This window comes from Cornus florida, unplaced genomic scaffold (genome assembly GCF_030987335.1).
Source record: "Cornus florida cultivar Cherokee Brave unplaced genomic scaffold, ASM3098733v1 CherokeeBrave_3.0.0_Hap2_Chr05, whole genome shotgun sequence".
Taxonomy (NCBI): Eukaryota; Viridiplantae; Streptophyta; class Magnoliopsida; order Cornales; family Cornaceae; genus Cornus; species Cornus florida.
The window spans coordinates 87355235-87380058 of record NW_026775575.1 but is presented as its reverse complement, the minus strand read 5'-3'; the positions used below and the strand labels follow the sequence as shown (position 1 = coordinate 87380058).

At 37.5% G+C, this 24824-nt stretch overlaps 1 protein-coding gene across 3 annotated transcripts; it reads left to right on the top strand.

Moving 5' to 3' along the window:
• The first annotated feature begins 1207 nt into the window (after positions 1-1207).
• LOC132307412 (E3 ubiquitin-protein ligase COP1) lies at positions 1208-24197 on the top strand. Of its 3 annotated transcripts, none has more exons than XM_059805157.1 (13): positions 1208-1744; positions 9369-9446; positions 9596-9751; positions 10149-10502; positions 11631-11785; positions 11904-11969; positions 16626-16704; positions 17879-18034; positions 18138-18236; positions 21648-21752; positions 22145-22324; positions 23683-23793; positions 23870-24197. In XM_059805157.1, the coding sequence occupies exons 1-13, from the start codon at positions 1424-1426 to the stop codon at positions 24038-24040; spliced, it is 2031 nt and encodes a 676-aa protein (XP_059661140.1). In that variant the 5' UTR covers positions 1208-1423; the 3' UTR covers positions 24041-24197. The 3 variants fall into 3 exon arrangements, with proteins under 3 accessions (XP_059661140.1, XP_059661141.1, XP_059661142.1); XM_059805159.1 differs by having other exon boundaries at positions 1607-1744; positions 9332-9446; XM_059805158.1 differs by lacking the exon at positions 11904-11969.
• Positions 24198-24824: the final 627 nt, after the last annotated feature.

Here is a 24824-nt window from a genome sequence, read left to right as displayed (position 1 = left end):
AGTTAGAATATATTTTATATCATTACCATATATAACATTACGTTGGTAACTGCCTTAACCTACCCTCATTACCATATATAGAATTACCTTGTATGATAATGACTTGCTTTCTACACACGACCTCTCCTATATAAACCTTCATATACTACATCTAATACATGAGTCCTATACTCTTTCTTTATTTCTAACAGAATTGATAATTAAAAATTTAAACTAATTTTTTTTTCCCAAAAGCAACAGTAGAAGCAACATTAGATAACGTTTGAAACCCAAACTAGATTATCAAAATCTTCCATGGCTTCATTGTCCTTCTTTGGAAACGGTAGCAACCGGACATTTAACATTACTAGTTTAACATTGTTAAATACTACAAATAGGAGGAGATGGTCCAAAAGGGTACAAGTAGCTGAAGCTGGTAATCAGTCAAAATAGCTAGGCCCAAAATCAGTGGAATCATTTGCATTTGGGCCAAACGAATTGTCCAAATAAACTACAATTGATTTTGCACACAAGTACTGTTCTTAAGGCCTCCATGATAAAAACTTGGGTCCCTCTGTGCTATTTGGGTTCTCTGGATGGCTTTAAGGGCATTATTAGCAGTACGTCCAACACTTAGAATAGGTATATTTGTGTTCGAGTTTTATTTTTTTAATTTGTTAAGAAAAAAAAAAAATAGATACAAAAGAAAAAGAAAAGAAGAAAAAACTAGTGAAATGTGCTTTGATTGAAAAATCACTACTGAAATTTATATAGTTAATGGTGAACTAAAAACTTGAACGCTCGTGAAGCACTATAATTGAAAAAAAAAAATACAAGATTTTCAAAATTGTTTTAATTGTGTTGGCGTTCATCAAATAGATGGCTCATATTATGGGATGTTTTGTTGGCTTTTTCATGAAGCTCAAAATAACTATTTTTTCTTGATCAATTTAATGGAATTTGAGTGTTTTCGGGTCTTTTGACCAAAAAGATAAAAAAAAAAAAAAAAACATTTTAAAAATAATTTGCATAATGCGTTTTCCTTTCATGTAATTTAGCCATATAACAGTGGCGGTTGGGTAAATTAAACCCTCAAAAACGGAAAAAAGGCGGTTTAATTTTGACCGAGAACCGGCGTCTCCTGTACGTGGAGAGATCGCGTGGGCCGTTTCCGACCTCAAAAACGCTCCACTGTGGGCCTCCTCTCAATTCTCAACCATATCTCTCTTCTCTCTCTCCACAATAATCTCTCTCTGTAACCACAACCACATCACACAGTTCAACTTCATCACCATAGCGAGCGTGTCTCAATTCTTTCTTACCTCTCACATCCACCATCGCCTTTCAGTGTAAGCAAAAAGCTCACATCGTCTAAAGAGAGAGCGCGACTATACATACATAATTATAAGTATCTATTTTTTTATATATATATAGAGGGAGAAAAATGGACGAGGTCTCAACGGGGGCACTCGTGCCGGCCGTGAAGACGGAGGCGAGACCGTCCTCCTCCGACATGAATCCGGCGGAGGCCGGCGGAGCCTCCTCCGCAGCAGCGGGGACGGCGGAGGTAGGAGTGCCTGAGCTGGACAAGGACTACTTGTGTCCGATTTGTATGCAGATCATCAAAGACGCGTTCCTCACGGCGTGTGGCCACAGCTTCTGCTACATGTGCATCATCACTCACCTTCACAACAAGAACGATTGCCCTTGCTGTGGACATTACCTCACTACCAACCAGCTTTTCCCCAATTTTCTCCTGGACAAGGTTGGTTTAGATCTCGATAACTTGCTTGATTTTGTTGATCTCTTTGCTGCCTGTATATATGGAAATTATTGATCTGATTCCTACTTAAAACTGTGTTTGCAAATGGAATGTACAATTGTATTCAATTTGGTTTGCAATGTAAAGATAATCATAACTTAAATAAGCCAACCAATTATATTTCACACACTCTAGATAAGTTTTTTGATTTTTATATATAGGTTTAGGTATCAGCAACCAACTGGAGGACACTTGGTTTTATCTGGTTGATTAAATGATGAGCTGAGTGTTTGTTAAATTTTTAACAACGCTTTGGATAGGTAGAAAACATGAACTTCATGTGTAAATTGAGTTATTTGTTTCAAGGAATGTTCTTGAAATATTTATATCCAGAATGGAAATTGAATAGAACTGTTAATGAACTTCCATGACCAGTTCAGGTCAAACGTTACAAAAATTGATTCTCTCTATTTTTGTACTTCATTAACTGCAGGGATTTTTTTTTTTTTTTTTAAGTAGAAAAGGAAAATTTGTAGGGCTTCTGAGGTTTTACATAATGAAACGATAGTAATGGCCTATGCACCAAAATGACAAAATAACTGAATATAGATTTATTAAGAAAATTAGAATTTCACCTTCATCTCATTAGTTCCTTATTAGTTTTGAGTTATCTTTTTCGTTTTAATGAATTATCATTTTGCTATTGCTTGATGAATTTGGTAAAATTACATAATTTCACTTTTACTATAACTAGTAAAATTCACACATGATACACGTGGTGAAACAATCATTGATTAAGAACGGAAAAATAATAATAATAATAATATATATGAACAATATCATTAAAGCTCAAGTGACTCATTCAACATTTAAATAAGCATATAAATTAAATTATACACAAGTGATTGATGGTGAAAGGCATGATGGTGATTCTGGTAATAGGCTTGGTTTTTCTCGGCGAAGAGAAGTTATGGGTGAGGGAATTACGGTTCGTGCTGGTCGGGATGTGAAGGTGAAGTTGGATGATGAAACGGCCTCTGTTCTATTGAAGGAGTTACGGGACCATTTAGCTTTGAAAGGCGTTCTTTGTGATTAAGGAGGTGTTTTGACAGAGGAGGAGCTTGTTTCGCAGTTTTGCTCGCATTCCTCTTCAGTTCTTGATGATTGGGAGGGAGCTGCAGGTTCATCTTTTGATGGGGACTCGGGCATGATTCCATGGGAAGAATTGGAACAAGCAGTGAATTTGGCTGTTCCTTTGGCTGTTGTTCCACCAGGGGGGAATTGGGTTTGTGACTCAGATGAGGTTGGAGTGAATGACCTTGAGGAGGAGTGGGTTAGGGAGAAGGCCTTGGAAGTGCGCCCTTTGTTGGGTGTTTCTTTTGAAGGCAGGGTAGATGAGGCGATGTGTTTGTTTAATGATGTCCTCAGTTCTCATTTTAAGGAAAAGGTGGGTGGTAAGGTAGGGTTGCAGGAGGAGAGAGGGGAGACAGTGATGCAAAGTCTTAATGATTTTATCACGTATGAAAGGAGGAATAGGGGGTCCAGGTCTGGAGGGAGAAGTGGTGGAAGGAGGGGAGGGTTTGCTTTTCCAAGTGTTTCCCTATGAAGCTACAAATTCTTTCATGGAATGTCCGGGGTCTCAATGACCCGGTTAGAAGGAAAGTGGTGAAGTCGGTTATTCGTAAAAGTGGGGGTCATGTGGTGTGTCTTCAGGAGACTAAACTTGCTTCGATGTCTGATAGGATTGTGAGGAGTCTTTGGTTTTTTTGGGGGGGGGGGGGGGGGGGGTTGGATTTGTGGAGTGGGTCGCTTTGGATGCTATTGGTTTCTCGGGGGGCATCTTGATCTTGTGGGATAACAGATGGGTGTCTAAGGTGGATGCTAAGGTTGGGCGTTTATTTGTTTCTTGCTTTGGTAGAGGATGGAGTTCATTGGATTTTTTCTGGTGTTTATGGTCCTTCGGAGGACGGTGAGCACCACTTGCTTTGGGAGGAGTTGGGGGAGATTAGAAGTCGATGGTGTTTGCCTTGGTGTATTGGAGGGGACTTCAATGTTGTTTGCTCTCCATTCGAGAGGTCAACGGGAGGTAGGTGGACGTCTGATATGGAGGCTTTCTCGGAGTTTATTTATGAGTTTGGGCTGGTTGATTTGCCTTTGGTTGGAGGACCGTTTACTTGGTCAAGTGGTCGCTTTCCCCCTACCCTCTCTCGGATTGACAGATTCCTGGTGTTAGGGGAGTGGGAGGAGAGGTTCTCTGATGTTGTTCAGACTACTTTGGCTCGTCCTATCTCTGACCATGCTCCGTTAATGTTGGATTGTGGGGGACTGTGAAGTAGAAGTTCTCCTTTTCGATTCGAGAATATGTGGCTGCGGGCTGAGGGTTTTCTGGAGTGGGTCCATCTTTGGTGGGAGGGGGAATGGTGTGGTTGGCACCCCTAGTCATGTGCTTGCAGGCAGATTGCGTCTCTTAAAGGAGAACCTTAAGACTTGGAATAAATAGGTCTTTGGGAATCTGGAATGGAGAAAAAATCGGGTTCTTGCTGAGATTGTAGCTATTGACCGGATGGAGGGTCAAGGGGATTTGGTGGAGGCTTTGAAGGTTAGGAGGGCGGAGTGCAAGGCGGAGTTTGCTGAAATTGCAATCATGGAGGAGATCTCGTGGAGGCAAAAATCTCGTGCCTTGTGGCTTAAGTAGGGGGATAGAAACACACAATTTTTCCATAGATTGGCCAATGCTCATAAAAGAGGCAATCGTATAGGGAGGATTTGGGTTGAAGGGGTTGTTTATTGTAAGGAGGAGGAGATCTGCAAAGAATTTTCAGAGTTCTTTGAGAAGTTGTTCACAGAGACTGTTGAGTGGAGACCTTTGCTTGAAGGGTTACAGTTTGACTCGATTTCTGAGGAGGAGTGCTTGGGCTTGGAGTTGCCTTTTTCTGAGGAGGAAGTTCTGTTTGCTTTGAAGAGTTGCAATGGGGATAAGGCCCCATGTCCAGACCGATTTACCATGAGATTTCTTCTGGAGTGTTGGGAGGTGGTCAAAGGGGAGGTGATGGGCGCTTTTCATGCTTTCCATTCTCGGGGTTCGTTTAAGAAAAGCTTGAATGCCACGTTCATTGCCCTCATTCCGAAAAAAGAGGGGGCATTGGATGTTAGGGATTTTCGCCCTATTGGTTTGGTGGGTTGTATTTACAAGTTGATTACCAAGGTGCTTGCTTCTAGATTAAGGAAAGTTATGGATGGCATCATTTCGGACTCTCAAAATGCTGTGGACTCCAGATTGTGTAGTGGGGTCCCGGGTGTTCTTTGTAATATGGACATAGAGAAGGCATATGACCATGTGAGTTGGAGCTTCCTTCTTTACCTGATGGAGAGGATGGGGTTCGGTGATAGGTGGAGGAGATGGATGCACTTTTGCATTTCTGCTCGGTTTTCGATCCTTGTTAATGGTGCTCATTCCGGTTTTTTCTCTAGCTCAAGGGGCTTGAGACAAGGGGATCCTCTCTCCCCCTTCTTATTCTTGTTTGTGATGGAGGCCCTTAGTAGATTGATGAGAAGGGCTATAGAGCTGGGTTTTTTGAGGGGCTTTCGGGTGGGCAGTGATGTTGCTTCTCAGTTGGAGATCTCTCATTTGATGTTTGCTGATGATACTTTAGTTCTTTGTGATGCGAATGTGTCCCAGATTAGATATCTGAGATGTGTTTTGATTTGGTTGCAAGTTGTCTCCGGCCTTAAGGTGAATGTGGGCAAGAGTGTTTTGAGGCTTTTGCTAACATTCTTGGTTGTCGGACTGGGTCATTTTCCATTTCTTACTTAGGTTTGCCTCTGGGTGCTCCTTCGAGATGTGTAGGGATTTGGGACCCAGTGGTGGACAGATTCGAGAGAAGGTTAGCGGGTTGGAAGAAGCAGTATCTTTCCAAGGGTGGCAGGGTCAATCTGATTAAGAGCACCCTCTCTTGCCTTCCCACTTATTTTATCTTTTTTTTTCAGATTCCCTCTTCAGTTGCGGAGAGGATTGAGAAGCTGCAGCGTAATTTTCTGTTTTGGGGGGGGGGGGGGGGGTTGAAGAGTTTAAGTTTCATTTGGTGCAATGGGAAAAGGTTTGCAGGCCTATTCGGAATGGTGGGTTGGGTCTCCGTAGATTGGTGCCTTTTAATAAGGCCCTCCTTGGGAAATGGTTGTGGAGATTTGGTGTGGAGAGACATTGGCTTTGGAGGAGGGTTGTGGCGTGTCGTTTTGGGGAGTTGAGAGGAGGGTGGAGTTCTTTGGAAGTGCGGGATCCTCGGGGGGTGGGGGTTTGGAAATTTATTCGGAAGGGTTGGGATGAATTTTCCGAACACATTCGGTTTCGACTTAGAGATGGGAGGAGGATTCGCTTTTGGGAGGATGTGTGGTGTGGAGATTTTCCTCTTGCTCTCGCTTTTCCTCAGCTTTACAGGATTGCTTCGGATAGGCAGGCCATGGTGGTCAACTGTTATCATCTTGATAATGGGAGACTGGTTTGGGATGTTCGATTCAGGCGTTACTTTCAGGATTGGGAGATCGAGGAGGCCATTCGTTTCTTGGAGTTGCTGTATCGCCAAAGGATTGTGGAGGAGGATTCGGATTTTTGGTCTTGGGTAGCAAACTCTCAGGGGCGTTTTGAGGTGAGGTCTTTCTTCAAGTGTCTCTCATTTGATCTTGATGTTCGTTATCCTTGGAAGTCTGTTTGGCGTTCCAGGGCTTCTTTCAAGGTGGCTTTCTTTGTGTGGATTTCGATTCTGGGTAGGATCTTAACCCAGGATAATTTGCGAAGGAGAAGGCAGGTGGTGATCAATCGTTGTTATATGTGTCTTCGTGATGAGGAATCAGTGGATCATCTTCTCATTCATTGCTCTTTGGCTAGAGAGTGTTGTGATTTGTTGCTCGGCTTATTTTGGTTTTATTGGGTTATGCCAGGATCTTCGAGGGGGTTGATTGAGGCGTGGAGAGGTTGCCCTGTGGGGGCTCACAGTCTGGATGCATGGAGGGCTACGCCGCTTTGTGTGTGGTGGTGTATTTGGCTTGAAAGGAATAGGAGATATTTTGAAGGAAAGGCGATGTCGATTTCGGTGCTTAAATTCTCGATTATTTCCACTCTTTTTTGTTGGGGTTTCAGGGAGAGATCATAGATCGTTGGAGGAGATTGTTGACTTTTTGGCCTCTTTGAAGGCTTGAGTCCGTTGTGGCTTTTTGTTTTTTCTTGGGATCCGCTCCCCTTTTGAGCGTTTTTTAATAAATTTTTATTTATCAAAAAAAAAAAAAAGGTAAGTAGATGAAAACTAAATTCTAGAATTTTTTTTTGTTTTTATTTTTATTTTGAAATTTTTTCTCACATAGAAAATAATAAAAATATGGTTATAGATATTTGTATGCATACACATGCACACAATATAACTCTTGTATTTTTCTTTTTATTTTTGAGATAGGTAAATCAATACTCCACCACATGTGTAGTGTTATTAAAACAATATAAAGCTATGCAAGTATTGGTAAAATTGACTAAAATAATTTTTGACAAAAATCAATATTGCTTTATTCAAAGCGCAAATTAGAGTAGTGGCTCACATGTGCAATGGTTAAGAAGAAGATGATAATTTAAAGAAAAATGGTGCAGAAATAAGGTATTTTAAAAGAAGATAACAAAAATATAAAGATTTATCTTTGTAAACCCCAAACGAAAATGCAAACTCTTATTTTAAAAGATTAGCAAATGCGAGATACGATATTCAAACAAGAACACATATAAGCATTAGAGAAACAATCTCGCATTAGTAGTGCGATCTGGATGTGGGCAACCTGTTAAAATAAAACAATACCACATAACCAAATTTATAAAATGGACATAGATACATATAATACACTTATCAAAAAAAAAAAAAATAGATACATATAATACACGAGAAATGGACACAATGAGCACAACAATATAACATCTACATATTTTTCTGTCATACCAATTTTACATTCTTCAACAGGGATGTCAGGTTGAGGAAAAATTATCTCGTTATTTTTCCACGGAAACAAACAAAGGTTTAGTGAGCTCTAGAATCATGCATGAAATAATGGAGACAAGCAAGAATGACCAAAAATAACTAAACAACGAATTAAACATAACAATAGATTTTGTATTGTCCTTTTGGTGATTGTTTATTTGTAGGTGATCTTAATTGGAGATTGCATCCGCGTTCTCTACACCATTGATTTCACAGTTGTGAAGTAAAGGAAATATGAGAGTCCATATAATGCGGGTGATAAGTTCATCATTAAAAGAACATTAAATTTTGTAATAGTAAATCTTCATTCTAAATGAACAAGAGCTTTAATGTTCCGGGAAAAAAAAAAATGAACAAGAGCTATAATGATTTTGGATAATTTTTTATAAAATACTTTCAAAGTAAGATTTTAAGTAGAGCATGGTTTAGTCTGATATTCATTTTTAACTTGAGATTAAAGAATAATGTTGGCACATGCTAATGAGTATTAAAAAACAAAAACAATACTATTCAAGCATTACATTTTATAATAATTTATCTTCAATATAAACGTGCAAAAATATAATGATTTTTGTAAATTTTTATATCTTACCTAAAACACCTTAAAAGTAGAATCTGCAAAGATCTTAGTTCAAAATTAATTCTTTAATTTGAAATTATAGTCTAATTTTGTGTTGGTGTATTGCTGGAACCTGTTAAAATAGTATTTAATGTCAAAAACAACTTCAAATGCACATTATATTTTATAAGAGTTTATCTTCTGACAAAAATTAATTATTATTTTTTATTTATTTTTATAATTTACCTAAAAAATCCTCAAATAAGAGTTCAAGATATAGCATGTTCTTAATACAATATTTACTATTCATTCTTAAATTATAGTATTATTTCATGTTAAGCTAATCAAAATGATTCCACCAGAAGCTAATCCACTCTAAACCATATAAATCAACGAAAACAAATATCTTAAAGAACAATCTTAGAACCCACATGATATATATATATATATGCATATGAGTGGAAATCTACTCATAATCATGAACTCAAGATATAAGATATATGAACAAAAACAAAGATCTCAAAGGACAATCTTTGAATGCCACACGATATATACATGTTTATATATATATATGGGAAGAAACCCAACAGGCACATTGGACCAATCTCAGAAAAACCATTCACATATAACAGATGATACATGATCAGGTTCCTTGTCCTGTTTTTGTCGTCCATATCAACATATACTTTAGAAACAAAGTCAAAATTATTGTTGTTGTGAGAGAGATTAAATTAGAGTTGAAAGAGAGAGGGAACGGTTCATCATCTTGGATAACCCTTTAGACATAGACGTTATTAACATGAACCATGAATGTTTAAAAGCAAACCTTTAGTAATATATTTATAAAAAAAAAAATTAAAATAGTATATAAATATATATAAAAAATAAAAATTGTATAGACTTTTAATAGTGTTATAGATTATAGATTTATACATTACTAAATTAAGCACATATACTGCGTTGTCTGACTGTATAATTGGACGGTGATTTGTATCATGAAATTATCTCCTTCAAATGCAGCTTAATGTTATACGGTTTCTCTGTACCACATTTGTAGCTATTGAAGAAGACTTCTGCGCGTCAAATATCAAAAATGGCTTCTCCTGTAGAACAATTTCGACAGGCATTGCAACAGGTCAGTTTATTGTTTCAGACTAGAATAAATTGCTAACATGTCAAATGTAGTATAAAAAGATCCACTTGAGACTACAAATTCTTTAGTTTCAAATTATTTTTTCATGTAAGAAGTATAAATTGTGATTCTTGCTTCGGATTCTTAGACAGGGTTGTGAAGTGTCAGTTAAGGAGCTAGACATCCTATTGTCTCTGCTTGCAGAGAAAAAGAGAAAGTTAGAGCAAGAAGAAGCTGAGAGAAATATGAAAATTCTTTTGGACTTCTTGAACTGCCTAAGGAAACAGAAAGTCAGAGAACTAAATGAGGTTCGTTCCATAGAATTGGGTATCTATTTTGATGGTGTAATCATAGAAATTCATATGTTTGGTAACCACTACTACTTCTAAATTTGAATAGACCTGTCGATGTTGATTGCTATGTGTTCTGAATATATAACTATGGGATTCAATGTTTCATCACTATTAAGGTCCTTCTTTAAACTTCATGAAGGAATTATTTATTGCTTCCTTGATGCTCAAATTTGATCCAATGGAAAGGGGATAAGGGCTTACTGCAAATTTTGTTGTGCTGACAATTGATTAATTTTTAAAAAATGTGATAGGTGCTCTGTTCCCCCCCCCACCCCCCTTCCTGAACAATTAAGCAGATTGATAATTAGATTAATTGGTCTCTGTTGCCTTTTCTTTCTTATTTTCTTTTTAGATACAAACTGATCTCCAATATATTAAAGAGGACATAAATGTGGTGGAGAGGCACAGAATAGAGTTGTACCAGGTAAGGGACCGGTTTTCAGTGAAATTACGGATGCAGGATGATCTTACGGCGACAAAATCTCGGCCTTCATCAATTGATAAGAACAGTATTGGCCTTATCTCCAGTTCTCGAAATGAGCAAGTAGGCATGAGTATGGGAAATTTTCCGTACAAGAAAGTGGATGGGAAGGCTCAAGTAAGCGCTCTTGCATGCCAAAGAAAGGATGCTTTCAGTGCATTGGATTCGCAACACATGAGTCAATCAGGTCTGGCTGTAGTAAGGAAAAAGCGTGTCCATGCACAGGTTAGTGATCTTTAACAGCTTCAATTGCAGAAATGTTGACCATTAAATGCTTTTTATCGTATTGGTATTCTGTGGATTGCCTTGTAATTATTCCAGTTATTGGAGGAGGTTAACTTTTGTGACTGGAAGGACCATAAAACCAGCCAACAGTCTACAGATTCACCTAATATGCATATATTTAAATATGTTAAAAAAGATTATTGCCTAGCTTTGGTCCCGTCTACAAAAGGTGTTGGGGAAGATTGGAGATGGAGATAGACCTAAACTCTGGTGCTATTTTGCATAAAATGGGTTCTTTCAAACTTGATTGTGAACCCAAACAAACTTCTACTATTGCACTAAGCAATGACCCCCCTATGTGTTTATATATATATATATATATTATTCAGGTCATTTTACTTCAAAAATTTCAATACTTTCAACTTTTATTTATTTAAACAGTCATAAATGTGGTCCCATTAGTTGAAGGTGTTGGTAGGGGCAACTGGATAAAGACCTAACCTTTGGCATTATTTGCACAAAATGATTGTTCTCAAGATTAGAACCCGCATTATTATGTTTGACAGCCTGAGCATTTTACCACTCACCGGGCTTTTATTTCTTTATAATTTTTTGGGTGTTGCATAAGACAGTTAATAGTATAATTGGCCTCGTGTTCTTCTGGTGCCAAAACAGGTAAGGGTTAAGGAATATGATCCTGCCTCCTATGCTTACTCAATGTATAAGGGCTGGCTGTTGATGAGTTACTGAGTTTCGTAACCCCAAATAACTAATTAAACTAAGCCTTGTCTCTATTTCTACTTGTTAGCTACACAAATCCCTTTTCAGCAAGGACATCTTTAGGACTCCTGTAAATTGTTGCCCACATTTTTACTTGTTAAAAAGCACCCCACCCCCCACACACCCCCACCCCCCACCCCCCCCCCCCCCCCACCCCCCGTTCTCCCCCTTCTCCCTTTTTAAAGTTCTTTCCATACAAGGATTTGATTAAGAGACACATTGTGATACTTTTTCATGTATATGTGCATGGGTTAAATTCTTTTGCTGCAACTGTAGATTCCCCTATAAAGCTGTAATTTTTTATAATTCGTTTGTTGGAATTATTCTGATATCCTACTCTGGCTGCAGTTCAATGACCTACAAGAGTGTTACTTGCAAAAGCGAAGACAGTTGAATCACCCACATAAGAACGAAAAAAGGGATTTGAATGTCATACAAAGAGAAGGTTATAGTGCAGGTCTTGCAGATTTTCAATCGGTGCTGACTACCTTCACACGGTACAGGTATAATTGTCCACCCTTGGTTCTTTCCTTGAAAATTTTGTACATTTTTAGCTTAGCTTCCATAATTTATTTTCTTTAGCTTTCAGCTGATTTGCATGTTTAAATTCATCTAAAACAGTCGACTAAGGGTCATTGCTGAAATTATGCATGGGGATCTTTTTCATTCGGCCAATATTGTATCGAGGTTAGTTATATTTATTAATCTTTTGCATATTATGGTTGTATTCAAGGGTTAGAATGTGGTTTAGCCAGTTGTATGCCAAAAGGTATGAAAAGGAATAAGTTTTACATCAAATCGAGATATGTACAGGAGAATTCGTCAAATAAGAATATAGGAAATGAGAATAATTCCTACCAATGGGCCATTAGCCCAATGGTATAACCTTCCTTATCCTCAAAGAGGAGGGGAGGGGGTTCTAGCCTGGGCGTGGTGGGCAATATGTGTGTGACTACTTACCTGATAAAAATAAAGAATATAGGAATTCCTAATTTTTTGGGTTTCTTTGTTAGATTGACAATTATTAATTTTGGATTGCTTATGGAAAACTGCGTGAAAGCATGAAAATACTAGTTTTTCTGATATAGTTAATTTTCTTTGTCGGTGTAGTGTCATCTCTGTGTGTGTGTGTGTGTGTGTACATATATAGTGCCACATAAAGCATGTTGGCTTGTGCTTATTCATTCTTATTATGGAACTGTTTAGTTGTGCATCAACAATGATTAGAAGTATGGTGGATGCAGACGGGCGGAGCCAAGGGGGGGCTAGGGGTGGCCATGGCCCCGCCTAATTTTTTGAATTTTTTTTTAGTATGGGTAAAAATAAGAATAATATAACATGTATGGTCTAAAATCCATACGTGGCCCTCCTAAGAAAATTTTTTTTTTTTTTTTTTTTCTTTAATTAGCATTTAACAAAAGATAATTTATATATAATATAAAAGAAAGTGATTTAAATGACTACTATAGAATCCTGATAAAAACTGACTTATATAAAAATTTAATGTGACTATTTTAAAATTTCAACTCAAACACAGTTATTTCCATAATGTGACCACCTTAAAATCCTTTCAACTCACGATTCTTTCAATAACCTTATTATCCTAAAATTCCATTTCATACATGATTCTTTCCAATCACTTTTTTTTTTTTTCTTTTTTCTTTTTACTTGCCAATATTCTTTGATTTAAGTTACTCAAAATTGATTTATTGTTGTTTGTTTTTTTATTGATATATTGTGTAATGATTATTAATTTGTGCAAGTATTACATGACTTTCTTTTTTTTTTTTTTATAAATTAAAATCTAATTGTTTAATTAATTTTTTTTTATAATTTTGGCATAAATCTTATTGGTGTTTGTTTAGAAAGTTTGATAAAAAGCTTGTTTAAATACCTATTTTTTTATTTAAATAAATTGGCAAAAGTTTAGATAGATATATTTTTATAGGGTAAAGTGCATTAAACCCCTTTGAACTATTGGTCATTTGCAAGAAACCCCCCTAAACTACAAAAAATCCCCCTGAACTATGATTTTGTTGCAATTTACCCACTTGAACTATTGGTCATTTGCAAGAAACCCCCCTAAACTACAGAAAACCCCCCTGAACTACGGTGTTGTTGCAATTTACCCCCCTGAACTATTAATTTGTTGCAATTTACCCCCATGACATCAGCTTCCGGCACTGAAAATTTTGAAAGACCAGTTTACCCTTATAACACACTGCGTCGTTTTAACTTATACACTTCTTACATTTTTTTTCTGCCAAAAGATGTTTTTCACCCAACACAACCCAAAACAGAGAGCTAGAGAGAGAGAGAGAGAAAAGACCAAAGAAATCCGAGGTTGGCGGACTGGCTCGGTCTCGGATGACGGCGGCTTGTGCGCGGAGGACTCGGTTGTGATGAGAGCTCGGTTGACTCGGCCGTGAACTGTGGAAGCGGCGGCGAGCGCAAGGGGGCTCGGCGGTGAACTGTAGACGGCTGTGTGCTCGAAACACGGACGACGGTGTGCTCGGTTATGGAGATGGCGGAATTGGCCAGCGAGCTTGGAATGGACGATGGAATGGACCAGCGAGCAAGGTGAGCTGAACGGTGGGCAAGGCGGTGACGACGATGGGCTGACGCAACGGTGCAAAGAAGTGCGATATATATGGCCAACGGATCTGGCGGGTGGTGTAACGGCTATGATGGAGCTATGATATGAGACCCACCGATCCCAGCAACAAATTAATCGGCTTCATCGTCCCTTTCAGTCAATCAATTCGCTCGGATGGGATAAACTGCAAAAAAATATATAGTTCAGGAGGGTTTTTTGCACATACCCCAATAGTTCAGGGGGGATTTTTGCAACTTGTATAGTCCAGGGGGGGTTTCTTGCACATACCCCAATAGTTCAGGGGGGATTTTTGCAACTTGTATAGTTCAGGGGGGTTTCTTGCACATATCCCAATAGTTCAGGGGGTTTTTTTGCAACTTTTATAGTTCAGGGGGGTTTCTTGCACATACCCCAATAGTTCAGGGGGGTTAAATGCACTTTACCCTATTTTTATATGAATATAATAAATAGTACAGTAAAATATTTTTGCCTACGTAATTTTTTTTTTTTCCTAGAAGTTCTAGCTAAGTAATGTTGATTATAATTTTGGGCCCCCCAACCTCAAGATCTTGGCTCTGCCCCTGGATGCAGATTTATATTACTTGGATCATTAGATTTTTTTCTGTTTGACTTTATTAATAAAAAGATTTTTGTTAGAAATATACACTCTTAATGCAAAATGACTTTGTATGCATCTTCCCAAATGATATAACTAATTAGAACTGTTGTGCTGGTGACAATTTAGTCAGCATGTTTGGTTTTTTTTATATACCGAGGGCTTTCCATAGTCTAGAAATTTGACCTGTATCTCTTTCATAAACTTCTCCCACTTCTATAATTTTCTTTCAGTTGTATTTTGGTTTACATATTTAATTATCTTGTCTAAGACCCGGTCACTTAAGCTGCAAGCAGGGCTTATCTTGTTAACTGCTTGAGGAGGCAGACAAATATGAGTAGGTTACCTTTCATAGACGATGGTTAATTAATTTTTATTATTACGTATTTATAAATATATGATTATGCAATCTACAGTGTATAATATGGACAAACCATTTTATTTTGCATTGTTCAAATTGTCATATTTGGATTTAAAATAAAAAAGAAGCAGTTGTATATAACTGAATTGCAAAAGAAATCTCTGATCCAACTTGATTAACTGTCTGTTCCAACTTGATTAAATTTCCTTTAGACAACTTTTGTAGATGAATTACCGCTTTTAATGGTTCGTAACCTATGTTCTTGTGTTTTATACTTCAAGTGAAATAGGAGTGGTTTTGTTCAAGCTGGGGACCTTACAGGAAACTTAGGCCTAAGAATTTGTCTAGAGTCTATGAGAAACATATAAATTCAACGCATGGGTGTTTAAGGTGCTCCTAGGAGCCAAAAGCAAGGTGCAGTCAGCACAGGTTTGCACCTCGTTTAAGGCCCCATGAGGGGCTTTAAGGCATGCACCATTTGGTCAGGCACATGGCTCAAGAAATTTCAAATTATGAATTTTTAATGTTTTACTGATTTTTCTTTTATGGCTGCTAGTTAACTTTTGCACACAATTTTATGGAGCAATTAATGTGATCAACGGCCTCTCTCTCTCTCTCTCTATATATATATCTATATATGTGTGTGTCTGTGCGCGTGCACATTATGTGCTAGAAATCCACGAGTAGACTGTTTTTTGGTGATTAAAACCATCGACAAATAGATACGACCTTACAAATTCCTTTATTTAGAAGTCAACAATCTCTCTTAACAACAGATTAGAATCTCTTCTTCTCTAGAAGTCAACAATATCTCTCTCTTAACTTTTACATGTACAATTTTTTCCCTTTGCCCTGTTTCTCTCTTGATCAGTACCCAATTTTATCTTCTACTTTTCACTGTCCTTTTGGCTTAATAGAACTTAACTTCAAGCCTTGTTTTACTCTTTCTGTTTGCCACTCACCTGTTTGAGTCTCACTCTTCTTCTATAATGTCTAACTTATATCTGAAATCCAAGAACTGATGCTGGGGATCTAATTGTGGGGTATTGCTTCAGTTGATATTTTTCTCTCTTTGCTATACCTGTATCTTCCTATTTTATGCAGATTGTTGTACAGTTGAGTTGCGCTTGGTCTGCAGTTCCTTGTTACTAAAATTACTGCTCGGTTGATTGCATTGTTGCATGCTCATTTTGAGCACCATTTGCTGTTCATTTTCATTTTTCTTTATTATCTGCCCCATGCTAATGTCATGTTCTTGATTGTGGTATATACTGCAAAATATGTATTTAAACTTTAGATGATTGCATCAGTTCATATTGCAGATTTGGAATGATATTTGATTTCTTTTGACATGTTATATACCATATAGCCTCCCTTTGCTCAGGCGTGCATCTTGGATTGCGCCTATGATCGAGAGACCTTGATATTTTGGTGTGCCTTGAGCCTTAAAAACTTCTGAAAAAGTATTACCAAACCAAGTTGTTTGTAAGGCTTGAAGTAATTTTGTATACTCAAGTCTAAGATGATTGGATACCTATTTTATACAGGTATGATGATTTAATAACTCCCTGGCATGGCATGCCGTTGTTGGGCCATGATTTGCCTTTTAGTTTGTGGGAAGACTTATTCTTGAGAAATTATTACATGGCCATTTCATTTGTTATTTCTCGATTTTCAGGATCTCTCTCTCTCCCTTTCTCCCCTGCTCTTTGGTATTTTGAAACAATCAAATCTGCTAAAACTTATAGAGATGCCCTTATTTTATTGCAGCATAGAATTTGACCGAGATGATGAGTTGTTTGCCACTGCTGGAGTTTCGAGGCGTATCAAGGTTTTTGACTTCTCCTCGGTAAGTTTTTTTTAGTTAGTTTTTACCTCAGTAGTACACACAATGAATGGGCAAAAGTATAATAGTAAATATGCCTAGAGATAGGAATCAGGATGTTTATTAGTATGGTCAATCACAGTGAGAGAGGGCAGGGAGGAGTATAATGGGTTACATGGCTGATATATAATTCTCATTATCATCCAATCATGTGTAAGTTAAACTCAGGGGACTTTATCCCCCTTAAAACTTGTGATTATTGCTCATTGTAGTTCGTTGTTGTGTACATCTATGTTGAACAGTTATAGACACCTGACTTAATAATCAATACATGTGTGTGTCGATATATGTCAGTCTGTATTAAAACTTTTTTTTGTATACCACCTTTTGTGATAATATATAATTAAATTTGAAATGACCTGTAAATCTTGTTAATCATTATACCAACGAGAGAGTCTCAGGTCGAAACCACGTTGGCTGAGAGAAAAAACCACAAAGATAGATGGTGATACGGGCTAGAAGAGTTCCAGCCTGTTGGAGGGATATTTCTTCATTTCTATGCTTTTTGTATGGGGGCTCATCCCCGAGTCCGGTAGATTCAGTTTTGGCATACATAGGTTCATTTCCTCCTCGTTCTATTCAAGAGTGTCCCTCTAGCTTCAGGCTGATCTATGCCCTTCACTTATAGAAGTAGAAGAAGGGAGTTCAGGTTATACTCCTTTTCTACAAGAAAGTCATGCCCTAACATTCAAAGTGTGGTTAGAGTCTTTTTGTTGCGTGTTGGGGAACGTGCACCAGAAGTGTTGGTCTAGTGTCTAAAATTGTGAACTGTCTTTTGACCGATCCAAAGATGCACTAGACACATTCAAGGAGTCTTCAAGAAGTGTTGATTCAAGGAGTTTCCAGCACTTGTCCATTTGTGGATTCAACTCTAGGAAGTGTCCTTGCAATTTAGAAAAATATTCTTAAAAGTCTTCTAATAATTCATGATGCTGGTGTCTTCATATGGCGGTGATCATTATTTTGTACCATAAACATTGTTAATTCTACTACAGAACTTCTCTTTTGTCTTTGTCTTGGTTATATTGGGATGCTGCTAGCTATTCTCACTATTTAATCTGTTCAAATACTTATTAGACATCCTTTTTTATTTTTTTTGGCTGGTCTGTTGATAGTTGATCGTTCTCCTGCTTATCAGGTTGTAAATGAACCTGCAGATGTGCACTGCCCTGTTGTGGAGATGTCAACACGATCCAAGCTTAGTTGCTTGAGTTGGAACAAGTTTACTAAGAACCAAATCGCTAGTAGTGACTATGAGGGTATAGTTACTGTTTGGGATGTTACTACTCGGCAGGTATGATACAGTCATGTGATTGATTTTTGGTCTTCTATAAAAATATTGTTCTTGTCATGTATCATGCAGTTAGTAACATCTACTTTTTGTTATTGGTCTTCAGAGTGTGATGGAATATGAGGAGCATGAGAAACGAGCTTGGAGTGTTGATTTTTCACGTACAGAACCCTCTAGGCTTGTATCTGGCAGTGATGATTGCAAGGTATTCAAGAAAAAAATTATACCTCAAATTAAGTCTTCTGTCTTTGATAATCCTTCATTCATTTTAATGCAAAAAGAAAAAAGTGATTGATAATTGGCTTCAGAACTCAGAAGTGTTGGATAGCATCTCATTCCCTAAAAATATTGTACTTGATATCATTTGTAGACATGACTTGGTTATTGCATTTTGATTACTTGAGTGGGATCATAACAATATAAAAAATATGGTCAAGATATAGGTGTGTGTGACAAGGAAACTTGTCATTATTTTCAAACAATACAAAATTTGTCAAATCTTAAGCTAACTTGTTGAGAATCAATGTCATGCGCTGTAGTCAATCCCAAATGTAATCAAGACGCTAAATTGAAATTGAGAATGGGACACAGGTAACAGGAATCTACTGGAAGAGTGACACTGATGACTTTTGGAATGTCATATGGTCCAGAGTGCCTATGTTGCACCTTCTATGTTTCCGGTTGAAGAAAAAAGAAAAAAATTAGTACCAATGGGCCATTAGCCCAATGGTATAACCTCTCCTCCCTCAATGGGGAGGTGAGGGGTTCGAGCCCCGTAGTGGGCAATTGTGAAATGTGTGTGTGAGTACTAACCTAAAAAAAAAAAAAAAAAAAAAAAAAAAAAGGAAAAAAATGAGTGGAAATTCAATGCAGAAAATGCTACACTGTACAATCGCTTCATTTTTCCCTTGAACATAGAAGAGAAAAACTGAATGCCTGTGACCAAGGGCGGATCCAGAAATGCATAATGGGGTGGGCTAGTACTATTTTATTTTTATTTTTTTGAGCTGGCCTAAAATTATAAATTTTTTTTTTTTTTTTTTGGGGTGGGCTCAAGCCCACCAGAGTGCACCCCTAGATCTGCCCTTTCCTGTGACAAAATAGTTTTGCTCATGCATGCTAAAATTGGAGGTGGGATAGATCCTGACATCCAGAGACATACTAGTAGACGGCATGGATGCTCAGGTCTATGTGAGGGAGGACCTGAAAATCAGGGACACAGCCAGCATAGGCCCGCGGGGGGGGGGGGTGGAGATGTTCCCCCCGTGCCCATGCTGGCCCAATATATATCTATAGAAATTTACATAATACACCCCCCCCCCCCCCCCCCCCCCCCCCCCCCCCCCCCCCCCCCGGGGGGGCGCCCTTTAAAATTATTTTTTACTATAAATGTTTCTAAATTTGTATTCCCTTTATTCAATCAAATCCTAAGTTTTTCCCCTTCAATTTTGCCTTGTTGCACTGTTAGTTGGATTTTTATATAAGGTTTAATATGACCCCCACCCCTGGAGCCAAATTCCATGCTCCATCCTGCTGAAAATGGTCTAGGTGCTTGGGAAATTGGCTTGGTCGGTCAATATGACTTACTGGTTTAGCAGGAGAAAAGATAGAAACTAATTCTAACTTCCTGTTGTTTCTGATTAAATCTGAAATTGAAAGAGGAAGAGAAGAGATACAGGGAAAAATAAAAACATGCCTCTTCTTTTGTGAAAAATTTTGACTGATAAACTGCAGCTCCGAAGTATAGTAAATGCAACAAATATTGAACAAGCTAGCATTGAATTCAATGCAGCAGATGTAGCTGAAAGTCTTGAGTGGATAAAGCAAGGCAAGGATGAGGATGAAGTAGATGATAGTCCCCATGGATGCCTGAAAGTGAATGTAGAGATGGTCTTAGGAAGAATCCAAAGATTAAATACTGCAGCATACTCTTTGAGAAGGCAACAGCTGTGTGGACTTCCAAGATAATAAAGGAGTCAACTTTGATGATTCGTTCAGTAAGAGGAAAAAAAATTGGATGGAAGGGAGAGAAGAAGTGATGGATGAGACATCCCTAGAGAATATATTGTGTCCTTCCCTCTTTTTGTTCGGTTGGATGGAAGAGAAGGAATAAGCTCACAATTTACTGTGTTCGTTAGGAGAGAAGGGAAGAGAAAATTTTAATTCCTTACAGTAGTAATTTAAATTTATTGTGTTTGTATAATTTAGGACAAGAGTAATTTAAAACTTATATAATAGCCCCACTTGTCTTCCCTCCTTTCTTCGCCCATATTTGGAGGGATGAAGAATTGTAAAGGAGGAAGGATGACTCATCCCTCCTATTATCCTTTCTCTCTTGTCTCCTCTCAACCGAACGAAGGAAGTTTGTTCCGTCCTTCCTATCTTCCCTCCACACCTTTTCCTTCCTTCCAACCGAACAAAGCATGAGAGTTGGGGGCGGGAGCAAGAAAGAAGATTTGGTTGTAATTAAAACTTAAAAAAGGCTTGGAATTTTTTTTTAGGGTTGTTTTGGTAAAGGGCCTAGGTAAGTTGTGGCTGAAAGGTTTTGATCTTTGTAAGAATATTTTTAGTAGAGCATACTTTGAATGAATTGAATGTCTCTTTGGTTCTGCATTGGTGAGAGCATAGATGTTAAAATTTTAATTGTCCTTGTTTCAGCCATATTTTCTCCTATATACTGTGTAGGCCTTTGCCCAGTAAACCTAATAGATCGACATTTATTTATTTTTTTGATAAGTCTAATAGATTGACATTTATGTATTATGCTAATCAAAAGTATTGCATGGTGCTTGCATTTTAGCATGTTAATAGGAAAATGAATATCTATGTTGGTAACAAAGTGCAACATGTGGTTACTAATTTTACTTATTAGCTATGTTACATGGACTCTTCAAAATGCAGGAAATGCCAATGTCTTATACACTATACTTGGATATGGGAATGGGATATATCGAATAATTCTACTTGGAACTCTTATTTTGTTCATTTTGTTAGCTATTGCACCAAAATGAGTTCAGCGTCCATGTTGAACACTCTCTATGACATAAAAACGTTATTAAAAGATAATATTAAGAGATAATACTAAAAATATTAAAAGATAATTTTACTGAGTGGCCATGCCATTGGGTTTTGGGATTTGATAAGTCTGGCGTTTGGATATATACTCACACCCAACAAACATAAGCAATTATGTCTAATATGCTTTTTAGTAAAGTAGATTATGATTGTTTACATAGGTTTTAGAATTTGAATATAATATAAAAAAGGCTATTATTATCTAGTGTTCATTCACTCTGTGTGCGGGGTGTGGGAGGAAGATTGAAGATTTGACCTTTGCCATTATTTTTTCACAAAGTGACTACTTTGATGTTTAAACTCGAACTTAATCTTGTCAAGCCAAGCTCTTATCATTGCATCAGCCCCTACTCTGAAGACAATATAGTTGTTTTTTCCCTGGTAAGTAATTCTTCTGTGACTGTTAGTCATGACCATTCAGGATGCTGTTTTATGATACATTTTGGTGCTTGCTGAGGGAGATGTCATCTTGGCCTATTCATGTCTTTAGAAATTTGTCCTCCAATTGTCACTAACCACATATTTTCTTTGCAACTAACAGGTCAAAGTGTGGTGCACAAATCAGGAAGCTAGTGTTATTAACATTGACATGAAAGCAAATATCTGCTCTGTCAAGTATAATCCTGGATCTAGCATACATGTTGCGGTATTCTCTATTCCAACCTATTTATTCTTCTTTTACCTTCATATTATATATATATATATATATATATATATATATGGCACAGCTCCCTTGTGTGTGTGTCTTTGTGTGTGTGTGAGAGAGAGAGAGGGAGGGAGAGGGGGGGGGGGGGGGGGGGGGGGATTGCAACAGTAGACTCAAACTTGTTTGCACTTTAACCTCAAATGTGTTGAAACACAGATTCAAATGCATTGAAAAATGCTACAGCACGCTACAACAGAGGATCCGGACACCTAGAGTAGAGCATGCCTTATTATGATTACAATAACAATGGTTTGCAGTTTCTTGTATTATGGTTTCCTCTTTTGAGACCAGAACCTTATAACGGGTACGGTGTATCTTCTGACATTTTGCAGGTTGGCTCTGCGGACCATCATATCCACTACTATGATTTAAGAAACACCAGCCATCCACTCCATGTGTTCAGCGGGCACAGGAAAGCTGTTTCCTATGTGAAATTCTTGTCTAACAATGAGCTTGCTTCTGCATCAACAGATAGTACATTACGATTATGGGATGTTAAGGAAAATCTGCCGGTGAGTAATTTGTTTATGAGGATGTTTAATTTCATTTTGCAATCATATAGACGTTGTGTAGGAGAAAAAAAGAGTTTAATATTAAAGGAGGCATCGTTCATAATAGGAAAAATGGAAAAGGAGAATTCACGTGACTGCCCTCATTCATATGGGACAAAGGCAGAGATGATGATGTTGAGACGTCCGATAGAAAAATGCTTCATAACTTTTGCTTTGGTGCTAAAGAAACCTTAATGAAACCATATCCTATTCGTTTGCCAATTGGAATTTTGGTCTCCAGTAGTAGCAGTTATTGACAAACTCAATTTAATCAGATCAATGAAGGTAAATTTGTTGTGTGACAAAAAAGAAACTAAGATACACAGTTTGTGTTAGAAATCCTTGAGGTTCAACTTTCCATGACTGGCAACCAAAAAAAAAAAGGAAAAAACTAAAGAAAGAAAAGCAAAATAGGACAAAATTTAGAGATATTAAGGAGGTTTAAAATTTCAAGCTGTGTACTTGATGTTTTGTGACTCCACAAATTTCAGCAACTAGTCTAATAGTACTGAAATCTAGATTGCTTGAAGAAACAAGATTCTGAAGGGATGTTTTAAATTATATATTTATTTTGTTATTATTTATTTTTTTATATTGTTGGGGGAGTTTCTTCGATGTTTGTATATGAACCAAACTAAATATACAACAATTTTTGTGTTTAGAAAGATTTTCTCAATTATTCTAGATATTATAGGGAGGGGTTTTGTTTGGTCTCATCTGCCACCTGCTATTGTTGTTGCTGCTGCTGCTTTTAATTTATTGCAGTTGTTTAAATTGTAGGGAAGCTAAACCATTATCCAATAAACAAACCCCATGAAAACATGCATATTTTTTAAAGTTTCCACAAAATAACTTATTATAACAAAACAATTAACTCTTAGTCGAATGTTAAGAGCTGTCCACAAAGGATCCATTTTAGTAATTGAATGACTTTCGTTCTTGGAATTTTTCACCTCCTTGCCATCTCTCTACTCGCGACTAACATGTATGCTTGTGCAATTATCTCCCATGTCATTCTTGGAGTGAAGTGATGTGCTGGAAAAATGATAATGTGCCTTGAAGCAGAGGTGAGATAGAGGAGAGAAAAAAAAAAAAAAAAAAGGGACTAGAGAAGAAGAGGGAAGATATCTGAAACTCAAAAGAGGTGAGCCAGAGCAGAGAGATGAAAGAGGGACTAGAGAAGATGGGGAAGATATCCGAGGCTCAAAAGCCTTAATATATTATTAATCTTTTTGGGTTTATGGGGGTTTTTTTACCGGTTATAAATTGTTTTCTGATTGCGTTCATTGATTAATTCTTCTTGGTGACAATATTTGCAGATTCGAACCTTTAGAGGGCACACGAATGAGAAAAATTTTGTGGGTCTCTCGGTAAACAGTGGATACATTGCTTGTGGCAGCGAAACAAACGAAGTATTCGTCTACCACAAGGTTAGTAATGTTCTACCGGAGGCATTTTTTCGTTTCTGTAAAAATCCGAAACTGATTGAAGTCTTGGGACTTGCAGGCCATCTCCAAACCCGTGACTTGGCATAGATTTGGTTCACCTGATCCGGATGATACTGATGAAGATGCTGGATCATACTTCATTAGTGCTGTATGCTGGAAGAGTGATAGCCCTACGATGTTAGCTGCTAACAGTCAAGGAACGATCAAAGTGCTTGTACTTGCAGATTAAATTGTAAACTAATAATTAAATGGGGAGTGATTGTTATTATTTTGTAATAAACCCTTCATGTACAAGGTTTTACAAACCTGAAAATGTTTGGATGTTGAATAATGTAGTTACCTGTTCGGCTAGTGTTCAACCGAGTTCTTTATTCTTCTCAAGTCAATGATCGCTCTGTGTTGTGGAAGAGAGTCTCAACTCTCAAGTGTTTCATTTCGTATTTACAGGCTTGGTTGTTTGAGTTGCCTTGAGCGATTGAGTATCATACAAAAATATACAATAATAGCAGTAACACACGCTTAACCCATCTAAACAGTTTCGTTAAGTATTTAAAAGTTAGCGTTTGCATTTGGCACAATCATTTGGTATGAACATGTTGCAAAACTTTTTAGGTAAGAGACAGAGGATTGCATGCGTTGACAAAACGATAGTGTCACAAGAAAATGCAACCATGGTATGGATATTGTGTCAAATTAGTCGGCTTTAAATGGTCTATCCCATTGAATTTGGTTGCACGCAATGGCCATTGACTAAGTAACTAGTTGATACTTGAACTCAAACTCAAAATGTCAACAAATAAAAAAAATTGGTGCAAGAGACACATTTTTTTTTTGGGTCAAAGAGCGTGCCTCCTAATTACAAGCAATCCTACTGCACAACACACAAAGTGTGTGCATGTGTGTTTGTGTGTGCGAGGGAGAAAGCTTATCTAGATAATAGATTGGAGACTTGTGACTTTATAAGGGTTCATGACAACGTTTGATCTTTACCAAAAAAGTGGCATCTATATTTC